Source organism: Astyanax mexicanus, chromosome 1 (assembly GCF_023375975.1).
Source record: "Astyanax mexicanus isolate ESR-SI-001 chromosome 1, AstMex3_surface, whole genome shotgun sequence".
NCBI classification, from domain to species: domain Eukaryota; kingdom Metazoa; phylum Chordata; class Actinopteri; order Characiformes; family Acestrorhamphidae; genus Astyanax; species Astyanax mexicanus.
Genome location: NC_064408.1, coordinates 16,109,638 through 16,126,999, shown reverse-complemented (window position 1 = coordinate 16,126,999; position 17,362 = coordinate 16,109,638). Strand labels below are relative to the sequence as shown.

General features: G+C 38.4%; 1 protein-coding gene across 2 annotated transcripts in view; it reads right to left on the bottom strand.

Annotated features, from left to right (window-relative positions):
• Nucleotides 1–8,653: 8,653 nt before the first annotated feature.
• Nucleotides 8,654–17,362, bottom strand: part of zbtb44 (zinc finger and BTB domain containing 44) — a 29,069-nt gene continuing 20,360 nt past the window's right edge. The window contains exon 6 of one of the 2 annotated variants that reach the window (XM_007260490.4): nucleotides 8,654–11,486. In XM_007260490.4, coding sequence (XP_007260552.3) covers nucleotides 11,102–11,486 — 385 coding nt within the window. In that variant the 3' untranslated portion in view covers nucleotides 8,654–11,101. The remainder of the gene's footprint in view (nucleotides 11,487–17,362) is intronic. The other variant, XM_007260491.4, reaches the window with a different exon arrangement.

Sequence of the window (17,362 nt, the reverse complement as noted above, 5' to 3'; positions counted from 1 at the left end):
ATTTGAGGTCTGAAAGCTCTGCATCTTTTTTGTTATTTCAGCCATTTCTCATTTTCTGCAAATAAATGCTCTAAACGACAATATTTTTATTTGGAATTTTGGATAAATGTTGTCTGTAGGTTATAGAATAAAACAAGTCAAATTTTATGTTTTTTAAGATCATGTTAAGACCTTGTTAAATCTAATTTAAGACCCCAAAATATAGTCATAATTTCTTTGGGAGAACATTTTATGTATTGGAAACCTCCACCTAGTTCTCTTGCCGGTAGCTTAGCTAACTCACCAGTAAGGACAGTATGTTAGCTAGCTTGCCACTAATGTTTGCTAGCTCTTCGCTAACCTTAGTTCTCTCCTCTGTAACGTAGCTAGCTTGCTGCTAATGATAGCTAGCTCTCCGCTAACCTTAGTTCTTTCCTCTGTAACGTAGCTAGCTTGCTGCTAATGATAGCTAGCTCTCCGCTAACCTTAGTTCTCTCCTCGGTAACATAGCGAGCTTGCTGCTGATGTTAGTATGCTAGCTAGCTCTCTATTAATTTTAGCTAGCTCTCCACTGATGATAGTTCTCTCCCCCGATTAGATGTTCATGGTGGGCCACTGTGTTTTCACACTGGCATTAAACAACATTTAATACCTAGAGCAAATTTCCAGTAAATTTAAGACATTTTAAGACCTTAATTACCAGGATTCTAATTTAATCTAATTTAAGACTTTTTAAGGACAGATACTCCTAACTACTTTTAACTGACTTTTTACTGAAGCACAAAATTGGTTTGGTAACCTCATTGAGCTTTGAGCTTCATAGCCAGGTGTATCCAATCATGAGAAAAGGTATTTAAGGTGGCCAACTGCAAGTTGTTCTCCTATTTGAATCTCCTCTGAAGAGTGGCATCATGGACTCATCAAAACAACTCTCAAATGATCTAAAATCAAAGATTGTTCAACATAGTTGTTCAGGGGAAGGATACAAAAAGTTGTCTCAGAGATTTAACCTGTCAGTTTCCACTGTGAGGAACATAGTAAGGAAATGGAAGAGCACAGGGACAGTTCTTGTTAAGCCTAGAAGTGGCAGGCCAAGAAAAATATCAGAAAGGCAGAGAAGAAGAATGGTGAGAACAGACAAGGACAATCCACAGACCACCTCCAAAGAGCTGCAGCATCATCTTGCTGCAGATGGTGTCACTGTGCATCGGTCAACAATACAGCACACTTTTTACAAGGAGAAGCTGTATGGGAGAGTGATGCGAAAGATGCCATTTCTGCACACCTCAGGCGACTCTGTTTGTGGCGTGCTTGCAGAAATGGCTTCTTTCGCATCACTCTATTTCCTTACTATGTTTCTCACAGTGGAAACTGACAGGTTAAATCTCTGAGACAACTTTTTGTCTCCTTCCCCTGAACAACTATGTTGAACAATCTTTGTTTTTAGATCATTTGAGAGTTGTTTTGATGAGCCCATGATGCCACTCTTCAGAGGAGATTCAAATAGGAGAACAACTTGCAATTGGCCACCTTAAATACCTTTTCTCATGATTGGATACACCTGGCTATGAAGTTCAAAGCTCAATGAGGTTACCAAACCAATTTTGTGCTTCAGTAAGTCAGTAAAAAGTAGTTAGGAGTTTTCAAATCAATAAAATGATAAGGGTGCCCATACTTTTGCACCGGTCAAATTTTGGTTTAATGCATATTGCACATTTTCTGTTAGTACAATAAACCTCATTTCAAACCTGAAATATTACTGTGTCCATCAGTTATTAGATATATCAAACTGAAATGGCTGTTGCAAACACCCAAATATTTACAACTAAAAATGATTAAGATAAATAGGGGTGCCCAAACTTTTTCATATGACTGTATATACACTGCTCAAAAAATAAAGGGAACACTCAAATAACACATCCTAGATCTGAATGAATGAAATATTCTCATTGAATACTTTGTTCTGTACAAAGTTGAATGTGCTGACAACAAAATCACACAAAAATCATCAATGGAAATGAAATTTATTAACCAATGGAGGCCTGGATTTGGAGCCACACACAAAATTAAAGTGAAAAAACACACTACAGGCTGATCCAACTTTAATGTAATGTCCTTAAAACAAGTCAAAATGAGGCTCAGTATTGTGTGTGGCCTCCACGTGCCTGTATGACCTCCCTACAACGCCTGGGCATGCTCCTGATGAGGTGGCGGATGGTCTCCTGAGGGATCTCCTCCCAGACCTGGACTAAAGCATCCGCCAACTCCTGGACAGTCTGTGGTGCAACGTGACGTTGGTGGATGGAGCGAGACATGATGTCCCAGATGTGCTCAATCGGATTCAGGTCTGGGGAACGGGCGGGCCAGTCCATAGCTTCAATGCCTTCATCTTGCAGGAACTGCTGACACACTCCAGCCACATGAGGTCTAGCATTATCCTGCATTAGGAGGAACCCAGGGCCAACCGCACCAGCATATGGTCTCACAGGGGGTCTGAGGATCTCATCTCGGTACCTAATGGCAGTCAGGCTACCTCTGGTGAGCACATGGAGGGCTGTGCGGCCCTCCAAAGAAATGCCACCCCACACCATTACTGACCCACTGCCAAACCGGTCATGCTGAAGGATGTTGCAGGCAGCAGACCGCTCTCCACGGCGTCTCCAGACTCTGTCACGTCTGTCATGTGCTCAGTGTGAACCTGCTTTCATCTGTGAAGAGCACAAGGCGCCAGTGGCGAATTTGCCAATCCTGGTGTTCTCTGGCAAATGCCAAGCGTCCTGCACGGTGTTGGGCTGTGAGCACAACCCCCATCTGTGGACGTCGGGCCCTCATACCATCCTCATGGAGTCGGTTTCTAACTGTTTGTGCAGACACATGCACATTTGTGGCCTGCTGGAGGTCATTTTGCAGGGCTCTGGCAGTGCTCCTCCTGTTCCTTCTTGCACAAAGGCGGAGGTAGCGGTCCTGCTGCTGGGTTGTTGCCCTCCTACGGCCTCCTCCACGTCTCCTGGTGTACTGGCCTGTCCCCTGGTAGCGCCTCCAGCCTCTGGACACTACGCTGACAGACACAGCAAACCTTCTTGCCACAGCTCGCATTGATGTGCCATCCTGGATGAGCTGCACTACCTGAGCCACTTGTGGGGGTTGTAGAGTCCGTCTCATGCTACCACGAGTGTGAAAGCACCACCAACATTCAAAACTGACCAAAACATCAGCCAGACAGCATAGGTTCTGAGAAGTGGTCTGTGGTCCCCACCTGCAGAACCACTCCTTTATTGAGTGTGTCTTGCTAATTGCCAATAATTTCCACCTGTTGTCTATTCCATTTGCACAACAGCAGGTGAAATTGATTGTCAATCAGTGTTGCTTCCTAAGTGGACAGTTTAATTTCACAGAAGTTTGATTTACTTGGAGTTATATTGTGTTATTTGAGTGTTCCCTTTATTTTTTTGAGCAGTATATATATATATATATATATATATATATATATATATATATATATATATATATAACCATGCCATGACTGCAATCACACAGTGCCACCCAAGCTATAGAGTAAGGTTTAGCAGATAGTAGCTCCAAAACACACAAACACAGACACATTAGGCTCCTTTTTTTTAAACAGCCACAAATGCAAAAAAAATCTATTATGTCAGCTAACAGATGCAGGCAGCAGAGTTGGCAAGCATCTTGCTGGATGATGAGTGGTAAGAAAGGATTGTCCTACCCACCCAAAGCGGGTGAGGCTAATTATGCTCTCGTAGACTCCTAGCCAAGGATAAAAGCCCCTTGTTTGGATATAAACGCACAAATATAACAACGGTTTGTTTTGTGCTTGTGTCCATTTTTATAGATAACAGTACGTCATACAGTGTCTCAAGTCATGAAAACAAGTCTATTTCCGATTACTTAACACTCTCATGCGCTTTGAGACTTACAAGTTTCCACTGTGCTATCCTGATGGATGATTATAAGTTCCATTACTTATTATTATTAGCTATTCCAGTCCTGAAGCCAAAGCACATGTATAAACAAGCACACTTCTGACACTAAAAATGCTGCATTTATTAGGCTTCCATAACAGGCCAAAGGTGATTTCAACCCGTCCAATTAGGAAGCATACGCAATCAGGTTTGCTGTGTCTAGAAGTACAGTCTTAATAGCATAGAGAAGATATCAGGAGAACAGGACCTTAACCCAACAGCAGGACAGATTTGATGCTCTATTTACTAATAAAAAAAAAAATTGTGGTCTGACAACATCTAGTGGGATTTGCCCTCACAACCCAGCTACAAATAAAAATACCCTGTCAGAAACAAAAATAAGGTAGACCCACCACAGCTCCTCTGGGCCAAGACCTCTCTCTCCTCCTCTCCCGGGGTGGTGGTGCCCGCAGCACAGCTATCAAGACAATTAACTTAACTTTAAACTTGAAATGCTTGATTAACAAAGAACACATTCTATTATATAGTGCAGTAAATTTAATATTACATTGAATCTGTTTGTGTGGAATGTGCAATAATAACGTTTACAAATATAAACTAAATAAATTATGAACTTAATGTAACTTTTTAAGTGTATAACTATAGGGACTCTTTTTATTGTTTGTCATTATTGTTAGATTTAGTGTTGATGTGTGTGTGTGTGTGACAGACGTGTGTATTGGGCTTTTATGGAAATATAAAACATATCGTGTTCGGTATTGGTTCAACAAACGATGCAATATTGAATTGCCAAATAAAAATGATTCCGAATTTTACGGGACGTTTGGCAACCCTACCGGCAGAGTGCAGCTTGAATGGCATTCCCTCAAATTGTCTCGAATTCAGTAAATACTGTCAACCATTCTTTTAAATATGATATGGTTTAATTTCTTTTTCCTTTAGTGTTCTAATGTCTTTTTTTAGTCTTTGAATTTAAGCACTTTGAAAATCTTAAATAAACATAAAAATGCCAGAAAAGTGTGAAGTTTTGTTTTTGCCAGACTTCAGCATCGATCTGGATGTCTTAGGGCTGTGTTCTCAAAAAAACCCCAGTCTATCAGCAAAAAACAGTGTCTTGATTCTGGGAGACGATGGAAATATTCGTCCTCAAGCGTTGGTATAAAACCATTAAAATGAGATATCTGACCTTTTTAATGTTTCAATAGCTTTAAAAATGCCTCAATTTCCATCTTAATCCATGATAGATGGTATCAGCTACACTAAGTCACGGTCATTAATTTCCCTAATATAGCCCGACACATCATCTGATTCTAATTGTGACCCACTTTTTGTGGCGTTGACCTAATTTCTGAGCGTGCCACCCTCCTCCTTCCCTTCCATCTCAGCTCTCTGACGTGGGTCACGAGCCAGAGGACACAAAATCACTAGCAGGTGCTTCGAGTCTGCGACCAACACAGCGCTACACACTTTCAGACCTTATCTAGAAAGCCAAGGCAAACCTAAAGCTAAAGCACGAGCATACGTTTTTCCCTCATCATCTGTTTGTGCAGCTGGCCAGCCTGCGCTCAGCATTTTCATGTCGGGTCTCTTACAGTCTGACCGGCAGTGCGTGTCCTAGACATGAACCCACGTGCAATTACTCCTGCACGTTCAGACGCCCAGAAAACTACCGGTCACGCATCGTTTGTACATTAGGATTCCATTACAGGCCAAAGGTGATGCACAATATTTCATGTTCTGAACAGCTTCTGGTCAGGGAGGGCTGGATTTTTGGTGCAGTTCAGCAGATTCAAGAAAAACGTGCCTTTGGTTGCAGCAACACCACCACTGGCTTAATTAGCCAAAAAAAACTTTTCTCAGGAATGTGGGAAGATTGGAGGTTTAAGATTGTTTGAAGATTTTTTGAAGCTTATATATATCACACATGTACACATTAATATAGCAATGCACAACTCATTCTATGTAAAGGCGTATTGATGTATTGTAATGTTAGTCTCACCCAGCGAAAACTAAGCCCCTCCCCAAAAAACAAGACGACGACCACCCAACACTGCACTGTGCGAGCAAGACGGCATAAAACTTATAGGTGAAATTGACCATCGAATGATTCCTTTACCAAAACAAATTCTTGCAGCAGTTAGCATTCTGTGGAGAAAAGCAGGATTAATGTACCTATAGCAACACTTCTCAAACTTCTCAACTCTTCTTCTAGTTGAAGGTGAGCCATTTACGGTCCTGGAGGCTGGATTCCAATTCAAGAATATCATGATTTAAAGTGCATGCTAATAGACAGGTCTGTTTGAACAGGGAAATCAGCAAACTGTGCTAGCCTGGCCCCGTTACCCACTGCCGTTTTGTGATATATTCCCATTCCCAATAAAACAATAAAACCAACATTTTATATATATATATATATATATATATATATATATATATATATATATATATATATATATATGCATATGTATGTATAAGCGTATACAGCTTTAAGTTTGTGCACCAGAAGTGGCATAAAGTTATCCAAAAGCAGTGTGTAAGACTAGTGGAGGAGAACATTCCAATAAAAACTGTGAATAAAAACCAGGGTTATTCCACCAAATATTGATTTCTGAACTCTTAAAACTTTATAAATATGAACTTGTTTTCTTTGCATTACTTGAGGTCTGAAAGCTCTGTTATGTCAGCTATTTCTCATTTTCGGCTAATAAATACTCTAAATGACAATATTTATATTTGGAATTGGGGAGAATGTGGGAGATGTTGTCCGTAGTTTATAGAATAAAACAACAATGTTCATTTTACTCAAATATATACCTATAGACAGCAAAATCAGAGAAACTAAAGTGGTACAAATTTTTACCAGAGCAGTAGTCGAGTGGGGAGCTCATAGAATATAAGTGAATATAATACTCAGTGAGGCCACATTTGGAGTGTTAGGCTGTAACCATTTACTTTCAATCGTAACTTGTCTTTACAAAACATCATTCAGCAAATCTGCATTGGCATAATAAGGACCACTGAGAAGATACAAAACAATAAAGGTACATTTTGTCATTATCAAAATAAACAACAAGCACACATATATTAAAACCATAGTATAGCACTTCCAAAAATATTTTAGATTACTAGCTACATTAGAAGAAGTCTACCAGCATTCTGTCTACAAAATGGTATGAATTCATATCAATGTATGATTTTTTTAACCATTAAAATATACTACAGATTCAATATACAAAGGCACAAGATATGAATAGAACTAAACACGAGGAAAGAAACAAACGAACCGATGAACAGAAATTCAGAGTAAATACCATTAAGACATTGTCACAAAAGCGGACACTACAAGGCTCAAGTCAAAGAACAATTCACGCTCACGTCTGTATAAGAAATGTACAAAATTCACACTGTTAAGGTGACTAATAATATCGTCATAATAATAATTGCAGGATCAGAAAAAAGCGGCATGACCATCAAAACACCAAGTTTTTCGCTCTGTTAAAACATCGGACACAGAAGATTGAATAGTGTACATAAAAACTGCAGTTCCACACACATCTGAAACAACATCCAACAAAGAAAAATCAACCCATGCTATATTGATTTCTGCTCGGATTTCTTTTGTACTCGGGATCACATGCAGGTACCACAGAAAGGCAATATTGTGTTCTGGGTGGGGAAAAAAAAACAGAAAAACACAATTACAAAAACTCTCAAGACTCTGTGAGACACTGGGTTCTTCGGTTGACCACAGCAGTCCAGATGGGAAAGGAGAAAAGGAAGGGTGGGATAGGGGGAGGGTGTGGTTATCGTATACTGGATATACTGTGCATATTGTATGTGTGTGTGCAGTACATATACTGACTCAAAACATGAACAACGGAGACATCACATGCCAATACCCCGATATATCCCGTCCTGTCTTCAGCTTCCTTTCGATTGGTCGGGGTCTTTTCTTATAAACTACCTTCTTGATCTTCTTCTTATTATTATTTTTAAGTGCAGAGCTAATTAAATAGCATTAATTAATGAAACTGATCTTTCAGGGGTTTGAGTGGGGTTGTTGCAAAGTCCATCAACATGTGCTCAACAACCTCCTGCTGACTATCAGTCGTAATATTCACTGTCATTTGCAATATATATCTATATATATATATATATAGATATGTATGTATATATATATATAAAAAAGAAACTTTCACATTTTTCAGGCAAGTTCTGAAAAACAAGGGTGTCATCTACAGAAGTTTGGATATTGCACAATGTCACATAGTGAAGAAAAATAAAAAAATAAAAATAAAAGAAGAAAACTAATTGTTCAGTTGAAAACATCACATTGGAATGGAGCCGCTTCTGGCCAAATGATTGCCCTGTGCAATGTCAAATACAACAAGGGGGAAAACACACACACACATGCGCACACACACACACACACACACACATATTTACACACATTCTAAATGAAACAGTGTGCTTGTAGAATGTCCAGATTGAGCAAGTGCTGTTTACATATTTGACAAATCCTAATATTCTCAGAATTGCCTCGTACTTTCCTATGGAGTCACAGGTATTAAAAAAAAAAAAAGTATACTATATAGTTATTGAGAACAATTCCATAACTTTGTGGAAATGAGGAAAGCGCAACAAAGCAACAAAGACCTTTTAACAGGTTAATTAAACCTGTGCTATTATGTAGCGTACTGATTAACCCAATGCAGTAGCATAGCGTTCTCAAACACGGACACGAGGCACAGCTGACAAACTTTAGCAGCATGATATATATATATATATATATATATATATATATATATATATATATATATATATATATATACAGCAGAAAATGAACAAGGGAGTGGAGAATTAACCCCTTATACTCTACAAATGCTTGTGGGAGAGGCCACACTTTCCCATGCTTATAATAGTTTCAAGAGGTTAGACCTGTTACAATAATTACATTATTAATCTCTCATATTAACAATATATGGACATAATCACAATTATTTCTGCTGATTAATAAAAAAAAAGGGTCATAAAATGGTCTTAGAGTGACAAAAATATATTCTAACAGAAATATTTTTAATAAATTATATCATCCAAAAACACACAAAAAAGTTATCATGACAGGACTACTAGAATAGACATATTTTTTGGATTTTAGCTTTCCTGGGCTTTTGGTGGGTAGGATAGGTTATAATAATAGTAAAACACATCATCTGTCAAACATGGTGGAGGCTGTTTCTCTTTTTTTGTGAACATATGGACATAAACTCAATCACTGATATTTATTGTGAATGCTGATAATAGCTTTTATTTATATTTTTATTTAAATATAATATATTATCTGTTTAATCTAGATTGCAAATCTAAATCAATTAATAGTTTGATTTTGTGAGTAACTATGACAACCATAGTTAAGCGTCTAGTCCATGACTATATGCACGAGGGAATTAAAACTGTGTGAGAATGTAGAATGTAGTTTGTAGAAAGGGTTTGATTAGTTTGTGCATGATAAGCTACTTTTAAACCCTAACCAAAGCCAATTTATGGTCCAAACTAGCAATAATTACTAATAACTACGAATAATATTTTTATTATTATTTTTAGATGATCCATGCGCAAACAAAGCACACTTCACCAATTCTACTTGAGCAAAACACAGTCACTTCAAATACAGCTCTGGAAAAAAATAAGAGACCACTTAAAAATGATGAGCTTCTATGATTTTACCAAATTAAAAACCTCTGGAATATAATCAAGAGGAAGATGATCCCAAGCTATCAGACCAAGCTGAACTGCTTAAATTTTTGCACCAGGAGTGAAATGAAGATATCCAAAAGCAGTGTGTAAGACTGGGGTAGAAGAGTTATTACATCAAATATTGAGTTCTGAACTTATGAAATTATGTCGGTAGTTTATAGAATAAAACAACTATTTTAATTTTACTAATATAAATAGCAAAATCAGAGGAACTGAATTAGAAACTAAAGTGCTCTTTTAATTTTTTTAAAAGCTGTATATAATGTGACTGTAAATGTTTTAGTATTTTGGACCCATTATGGAGCAAATATTATTTATATTGCATATTATTTTGGCTGACAGGAACTACTTTAAATGTGCTACTGTGTTTTACATGTTTGTTTTTGCCTGCAAAATGTGAGCGAGACATACATAAAGGGAAATAATACTGTCTCAAATAGTTTTCAAGAAATCAGTACATCCATACCTTATAATAATAAAAATAACTCAGTTTAAGGGGTTAACTTTATACTCCACTCCCTGAATGCAACTCTCCAAAGCTCACTCGCTCACTGAACAGCTGGCACAGGATTCCTTAAAAGGAGTCTGAGGTTGCTTTACTAAATCTGGTTTAGCGGTGGCCGCACAGCACGTCATTATTGGACTCCCACATGCATTTCTGTTGCTGCAAAAGAATGCAGATGAAGTAGTAACACAGTCGCTTCACATTTGTAAGAACTTCCATCTGTAGGCCAAGGATAGAGGCTTGCTACGGTTGAGGCGCTCTGCTGGCTCTGCTGTGCGAGACTAAACAAACCTTGGATTGAGGAGCAGGGGAGAGGAGGCAAGACACAATAAGCCATAAAACAGACCCAAGACAGATCAACCTGCTCATTCACTCGTTATCCAGTACGACCCAGTTCGACTGCGTAAGGCTAAGGCGTCACCTCAGTAGGCGTGGTTCATCATCTCACAGCTTTTGCACACACTTTGATTCCTTTGTTAGATAGCCTCGAATGAGGATCATAGCATATTTTATATATATATAGATAATCTGATAATACAACAGATATGGGGTAAAATAAAACAAAACAGACACAACGTCCTTAAAATCAACGTCCATCCTCGAACGTTTCAAGTTTAAACTGAACTTCAGAACAAATCTTCAAACATAAAACTTCTCATGTTCATATTCCAGGTGAAATGAAGGGAAGAACATTCACATTTCTCTGAAGAATGATTCACGACTGAACTTTGAAGCGTCTAAAAAGTCAGCGACAAGATGTTCGAAGCAGTATTCCGAATAGCATTCCACACGTAGGGACCAGTGTTCACTTTTCTTGTTGCATTTGCTTGCTTGACTGTAACACGAATGACCCAAAAAAATGCAAAAGAAAAGAAAAAAAAAACAAAAACTGAAGAATACCCCTTCTTCACCTCCTTCACTCGATTGTAATGGACACAAGCGCTTTCTTCTGCTTTCGCCCCTCCACTTCTTTCTCTCTCTCGCCTTCTTCGGGCTCGGGCAGAGAGGTGAGAGCGGCGGTGGTCTTCGGCGGCTCCGCCGGTGTCCCCTCGCCCTCCGCCTCTCCCCCGTGAGCCGCTCTGGAGCCCGGGTTGTGGGGTGGGGGCACCGGGGGCAGGGGGTCGTAGTTCATGGTGGAGGAGACCTGGGAGATGACGGGCGTTTGGACTGAGGAAGAGGAGGAGGAGGAAGAGGCGTTGGCACTGGCTGCGGTTTCAAAGGCCTGCTCGGTCATTTCAAAGTGGGCCAGGCTCTCCTCCTCCTCCTGCATGTGGCTCAGGTAGTCTGGGAGGAGGAACTCACTGGAGCAGAAGAGAGAAATAGAGAGCAGGAGAGGTTAATTACAGTCACCGGTGGGGATACATCATTATCATCATCTTCATCATCTACATCCTCTCTAGCTCAGACATAAAGGATAAAGGAACAATCCAGTTTAAATTAAGCATTTACACTTTGGCTTCTATCTAGATTGTAAAACAATACAACCTAACTAATTCAAGCTGATTGAACTTAAAATACACATTTTAAGCACAGTCAGCATGAAAACATTTAGGGAAATGTTGTACAAAGTCTTGTTTTACAGTGTAGTAATCTGCATCTGTTAGTGTTCCATTATTTTTAGTGTTAACCGTTTTAGGTAATCAACTGTATTTATCAAATGCAGTGTTTAAGATCAATGTTAGAGTATTAAGAGCTTAAAGCTTACTAAAACACAAGACTTTGACTAGCAACTATTTATTTACTTATTTATTTTATATTTTTTATTTCAATTTTTCTGGCCAGTTGTTCTACCCATTCACCTGCTAGCCAGCTGTATATCCCCCATTACCCCTATGTAAAGCCAATCCCCGACTCTTTTTGAACTGCTGCTGATGCAGCATTGCCGAGCAGCATCACGGTGCACTCGGAGGAAAGCGCAGTGACTCGGTTCCGATACATCAACTCACAGACGCCTTGAGCTGGTCGACATCACCCTTTGGAGTGATGAGGAGAAAGAGTGCCATCTACCCACCCAGAGAGAGAGCAAGACCAACTGTGCTCTCTAAGGGGTTAAGCACTATAACAATAAAAAAAAAAAACGAATACAGTGAAAAAAGAAAATAAATAAATTAATGATGTGTCAAATGTATGGTCTGCGTTTATGTACTGCATGGGAAAAATAAAGATGATAAGCAAACCTGGGTGAACATCCAACAAGCATAAATCTAAGCATATCTAATGCTATGGTTATATGTGAAACTGGCCATGTGTACGCATAGACAACAGGCTGCATAGTGGCTGTACCCTTACGTTTACCCATGTGCTCTATGTGCTACTGATAGCAGACCAGGGAACATTAACCACAAAGAACATTTGGATTTACATAATGCAAACAAGGTATACTTGAGGAGAATAATTTGATTATAATAAAAATAAAGGCTGCTAAATCAAAGATGTGGCAATGGCGGGTATGCGTCTATGGTGCTCAAAACTATCCCCACTTTGATGTGCATGTCCACTACCATTAATGTACACTTTGTGCATGTGTACTGTTCATTTCTGAGGATGTGCACAACTAACACACCAAACGGTCCTACAGATATCAATGTTTTACAGATGAAAAAGCTATGGGCTGTTTATCTAACGAGATAATAACACATATTATACACTAAGGCTTCAAAAATGTATTCTGCGTGATGGAGCGCTATTGTGAATCTAATATTACAGTATGGCATTTTAGTATTTTGACTGCTTATTTTTGTACTTTATACATTTTTTGTACTTTATACATTTTAAATTTTTTAGTATTTATATAGATGTATATGTAAATTGTTTATATAGATGATTATATTATTATATTATACATTTCTTAATACTCCACATGTCATAGTTACTACAGCAATGGGTACGTACCTGTACTCTGCACAATGTCAATACAATTTTATTTAATCTAATCTAATTGCTTATGTGGCTATAAATGATTTTGCAGTGGACTTTTTCCCTTTCTTTCTTTTTTAGAAATTCAGTGCGATTTATGAAAAATACTGAAAAAGTAAAAGTGTATTTGTATAATACTACATTGGTACATACTGCAAAATTACAATGAAGTTATACAAAATAAAAGATCTAATTAATATTTGTATGATTAAAAAACAGAAACATACTCAAATTCATATAAAAAAAATCTGAATTAACATTCCCACCTTCTCTTTATTAGACATAGGTACATAGGTAAATTGCCTGTGTGCTAGATTTTAGATAAATTTAGTGTGAATGGGCAGGGCTCAACTGCTGTGGGGTGACATCACTGAATATAACCATTTGTTGTTTTTGCTGACAGGACACTAATTCGGTCATATATGTAGCAAGTGGACTAATGTGTGACTAACACGTTTTTTTGAGCTCATAAGTACAGTACTTTCATTTGCTTTTTTTCAAAACAAATCATCATCATTTCTCTGATCTATAGATTGTTTAGGCTACCGAAAAAAACCCAATTACTTATGCTATTATAACATAGTTGATGATAATATAAAAACAAAACACTACATCTATGGAGTGAATCGAGTAATGAGAAAGAGCTGCCACCACATTTTAGAGAGAGAGATGGGATACTCCCTCAGATCATTAGTCTTTTAATTGCCTTTAGAGGCAAGAGTTTACACTGCACGACTGGTATGTTCCACTACCCTTCTCATGTGTCCTAAAGAAAATCCTAAATAAAACCTAATTAATCCGCTATTTAAACTGACATTTATCCTTACATTTGTCTCAAAGCCTTATAAAAGCATTTGCGTGACTTCTGCTCACAGTCAGTCCTTCCATTCAGAGCTCCAAATCTGAATACGAGACTAATGTCATGTCCTCTGGCACAAAAACCTGAATCTAAACAGAGTTCTGCTTAAGTATCTAAATTAAAGCAACAGTCCAATGTATTATAAGTGATCTATTGTGAGTGTTCTACATTAATTTTAGGTCATAATATTATGACCACTTCCTTGTTTCAACACTCATTATCGATTTTTTAAAAACTCCACTTATTATATAGAAGCACTTTGTAAATCTAGAGCTATAATTACAGACTGTAGTGCTGTATCTGTTTCTCTGCTACTTTATTATTATCCTCCTTTCACACTGGTTTTCATTAGTCAGGACCACACAAGATAGACCACCACAGAGCAGCTATTGATTAGGTGGTGGGTCATTCTCAGCACTGCAGTGACACTGGCATGGTGGTGGTGTGTGGGCACCAATTTATATTTCTGTGTTGAACTTTTGTCACAGCCTATGTCATAACCTGACCCATACCTCCCTAAAAATGTAGGTATAATGAGGTATAAACCAGACGTTAGTGTGTGTTGTGCTGGTATGAGTGAATCAGATACAGCAGTGCTGCTGGAGTTTTTAAACACTGTGTTCACTCACTGTCAGACACTCCTTCAAAGATGGTCCACTATGTAGATGTAAAGTCAGAGACAGAAGCTCATCTGTTACTACATAGTTTCTATGTCCTTTATCAGTTATTATAGGAGGTTGTCCACAGGACGCTACCAGTGGACTATTCTCAGGTCCATATGAACCCGGATATTATTTTTTCATATTGTTTTCGCGCCACTTCTCAGCAACAACTACTTAATTTTTAAAATTTTCCCACCAGATACTTGTTTGTCCAGGCCTGGTCCTGCGGTAAGTTTGCGATAAGGTTTGTACCTATGGACAGGAGGATTGGAAAAAACACATTTTGGTGCCAGCACTGTGTTAGGTAATGTGAAAGTAATATTAAATTAAGCTGTAAACAAGTTATTAATCTGCAAATCACAGAGAGAACAGAACCAATTCAGGCACTGTCCATGTTTCAGGCTCATTCTGAACAGGCTAAGCTAATGCTACACAAAAAGCAGACATGGGGGTGGTAGTGAGCACTCTATGGTGTAGACGTCTTTTCCATGAGCTCCCCTCCAGCGTTTAACATTTTTGGTTAAAATTCACAAAATGACCAAGCCAAAGTTGCCAAAAAAGTTGGAGAAACCAAGTAACGAGACTGATGGAGCATGCGAGGACATGCAGGGGCGAGGCTACCTCGCTAACATCAGCGGCTAATCCAGGAATATCATACATTCTCTCGGCCATCCACAAAAGGAGTGGCAAGATGAATGACCGCTTCAACAGCTTGGAGTCTTTACAAAAAGCAGATATGCGCAGACTGTGAGACATCAGTGTTTTCAGAAAGCTTAATTTTCCCCGTTCACACAGTTTTAAACAATCTTCACCTTCGAAGGCATTTTCGAAAAGCTCAGTTTTCAGTGACCCAAAACGCTGTTTTCTTGTGGATGGAAGGACACAACGGAGACAAAAAAACCTCTTTTTTTTAAAAACATCCGGATTCGTGTGGACGGGGCCTCAGTCCAGCAGTGACACTGAGGTTTTTAAAAACTTCAGGAGCACTGCTGGGTCTAATCCATCAAAATAATACATGTCTGTGGTGGTCTATCCTGTGGGGACCTAAAAATTGAAGAACAGAGTAAAAGGAGGATGATAAATTTATGCAGAGAAACAGAGGGTCTACAGTCTTTAATAATAGAACAACAAAGTAATTCTAAATGACTGAATACTCCTTTAAAGACTAAAAGAAACTTAGTTCATCTCTCCTCTACTCTAAACCTGGGGAACACCTGGGTTCAGCGGGAACCGACAGCAGGGAGACATGGGGTAGACAGCGGCTGGATCCCATTATCGCAACAGAGAAACATGCATCAGAACACACAACGCAGCCACGTCCTCTGTCTGCCAGCGATCTCTCACTTTTTCTCTCCTTCTCTCTCTTTCTCTGTCTCTCTCACCCTCTCTCTCTCTCTGTCTGTGCTTTTGAAAGAGTGCCAAAGCATTGCCTCACTCCTGCAGGCCTGGTCAGCTCAGACGCTGTTTATTTGGGCTGAGCACACATGGATGGGGCAGAGAGAGACTGAGAGGGTGGGTTGGGTGAAGAAAGAATGGGTACACATGGGCTCAGAGCTCAGGGCTTAACATCTACTGGAACTCTCAGACTAAAGGAGTGCTAAGAATAAGTGTATGTAAGTAATATTATACTGATTGTACACAAGACCAAGACCATTAGATGACAACTGTGATCTCTGTTACACAACCAGTAAGTCTGCAATTTGCAGAATTTAGAAAAACTTTTAGGAATGCACAATGTCATCGGAATTAGGGGTTGACCAAGGAAATCTCACTGATTAAAAAATACGTATGCAGATATTTGGCACAGCTGCTACCAGCAGAGGCTCTTCAGGCGAAGGGTTCTGACTAAAATGTTCTTGGACTGGTCAAAAGAAGTATGACATGTCAAACAGATGCCAAGCTTTGACAGCCAGTCTCTCTCAGTGTCCAGTATTTTGTATTAAATAGTTCATATATATATAATATATATATATATATATATATATATATATATATATATTTTTTTTTTTTTTTTTTTAGCATATTTTCCATTTTCCATAATGATTTTACTGTGAGGAGGTTTAGTATTCAACATTTTAGTGTATGTTTTGTGCACTCACAGTAGTGCTGAGCAATTTTCAAAATTAATTTGGTTAATTCGAATTACAGTTTTAATGCGATTTTCAAAATGGAGTAATCATGATTTTACATACAGACATTTTATCTTTTAATCTAAATTATTTGAAAACGCTACTCATTTCTGTTTTTATTCATCCGTTTAAGTGTTTATCTGTCTTACCTTGGTTACCGGTGCCTCCCACAGACTATTGCACGCATATTTTCTAAATATTCTGTTCCAGCACTTTCAACACAAACAGCCGGTGGGTTAAAGCATATATTTAGCTAGAAATAAATCCTACCTTTTCTTAAAACTGCAGCGTCATTGCTCTCGGGTGAGGATCCGTGATTAATTGTGGAAAACAATAATAATCTCTCTCTCTCTCTCTCTGTATATATATATATATATAAACCTAGTTTTTAACTATTTCTTTGTCATCTGTAGTTTGATGTTTAAAAACAAAAACGATTATAATTGAGAACTAGTATCGTATCCCATGACATTTTGCTATGACATTTGCCATTTGTCATAACATCAAGATTTAGCACAATATCTTATCAAATATCAAACAAATTCCCATTTATCAGTCGGTCAAAGGAATAAGGCTTTCTCTGTTGTGTGGGATGTGAATAATTTATTTTT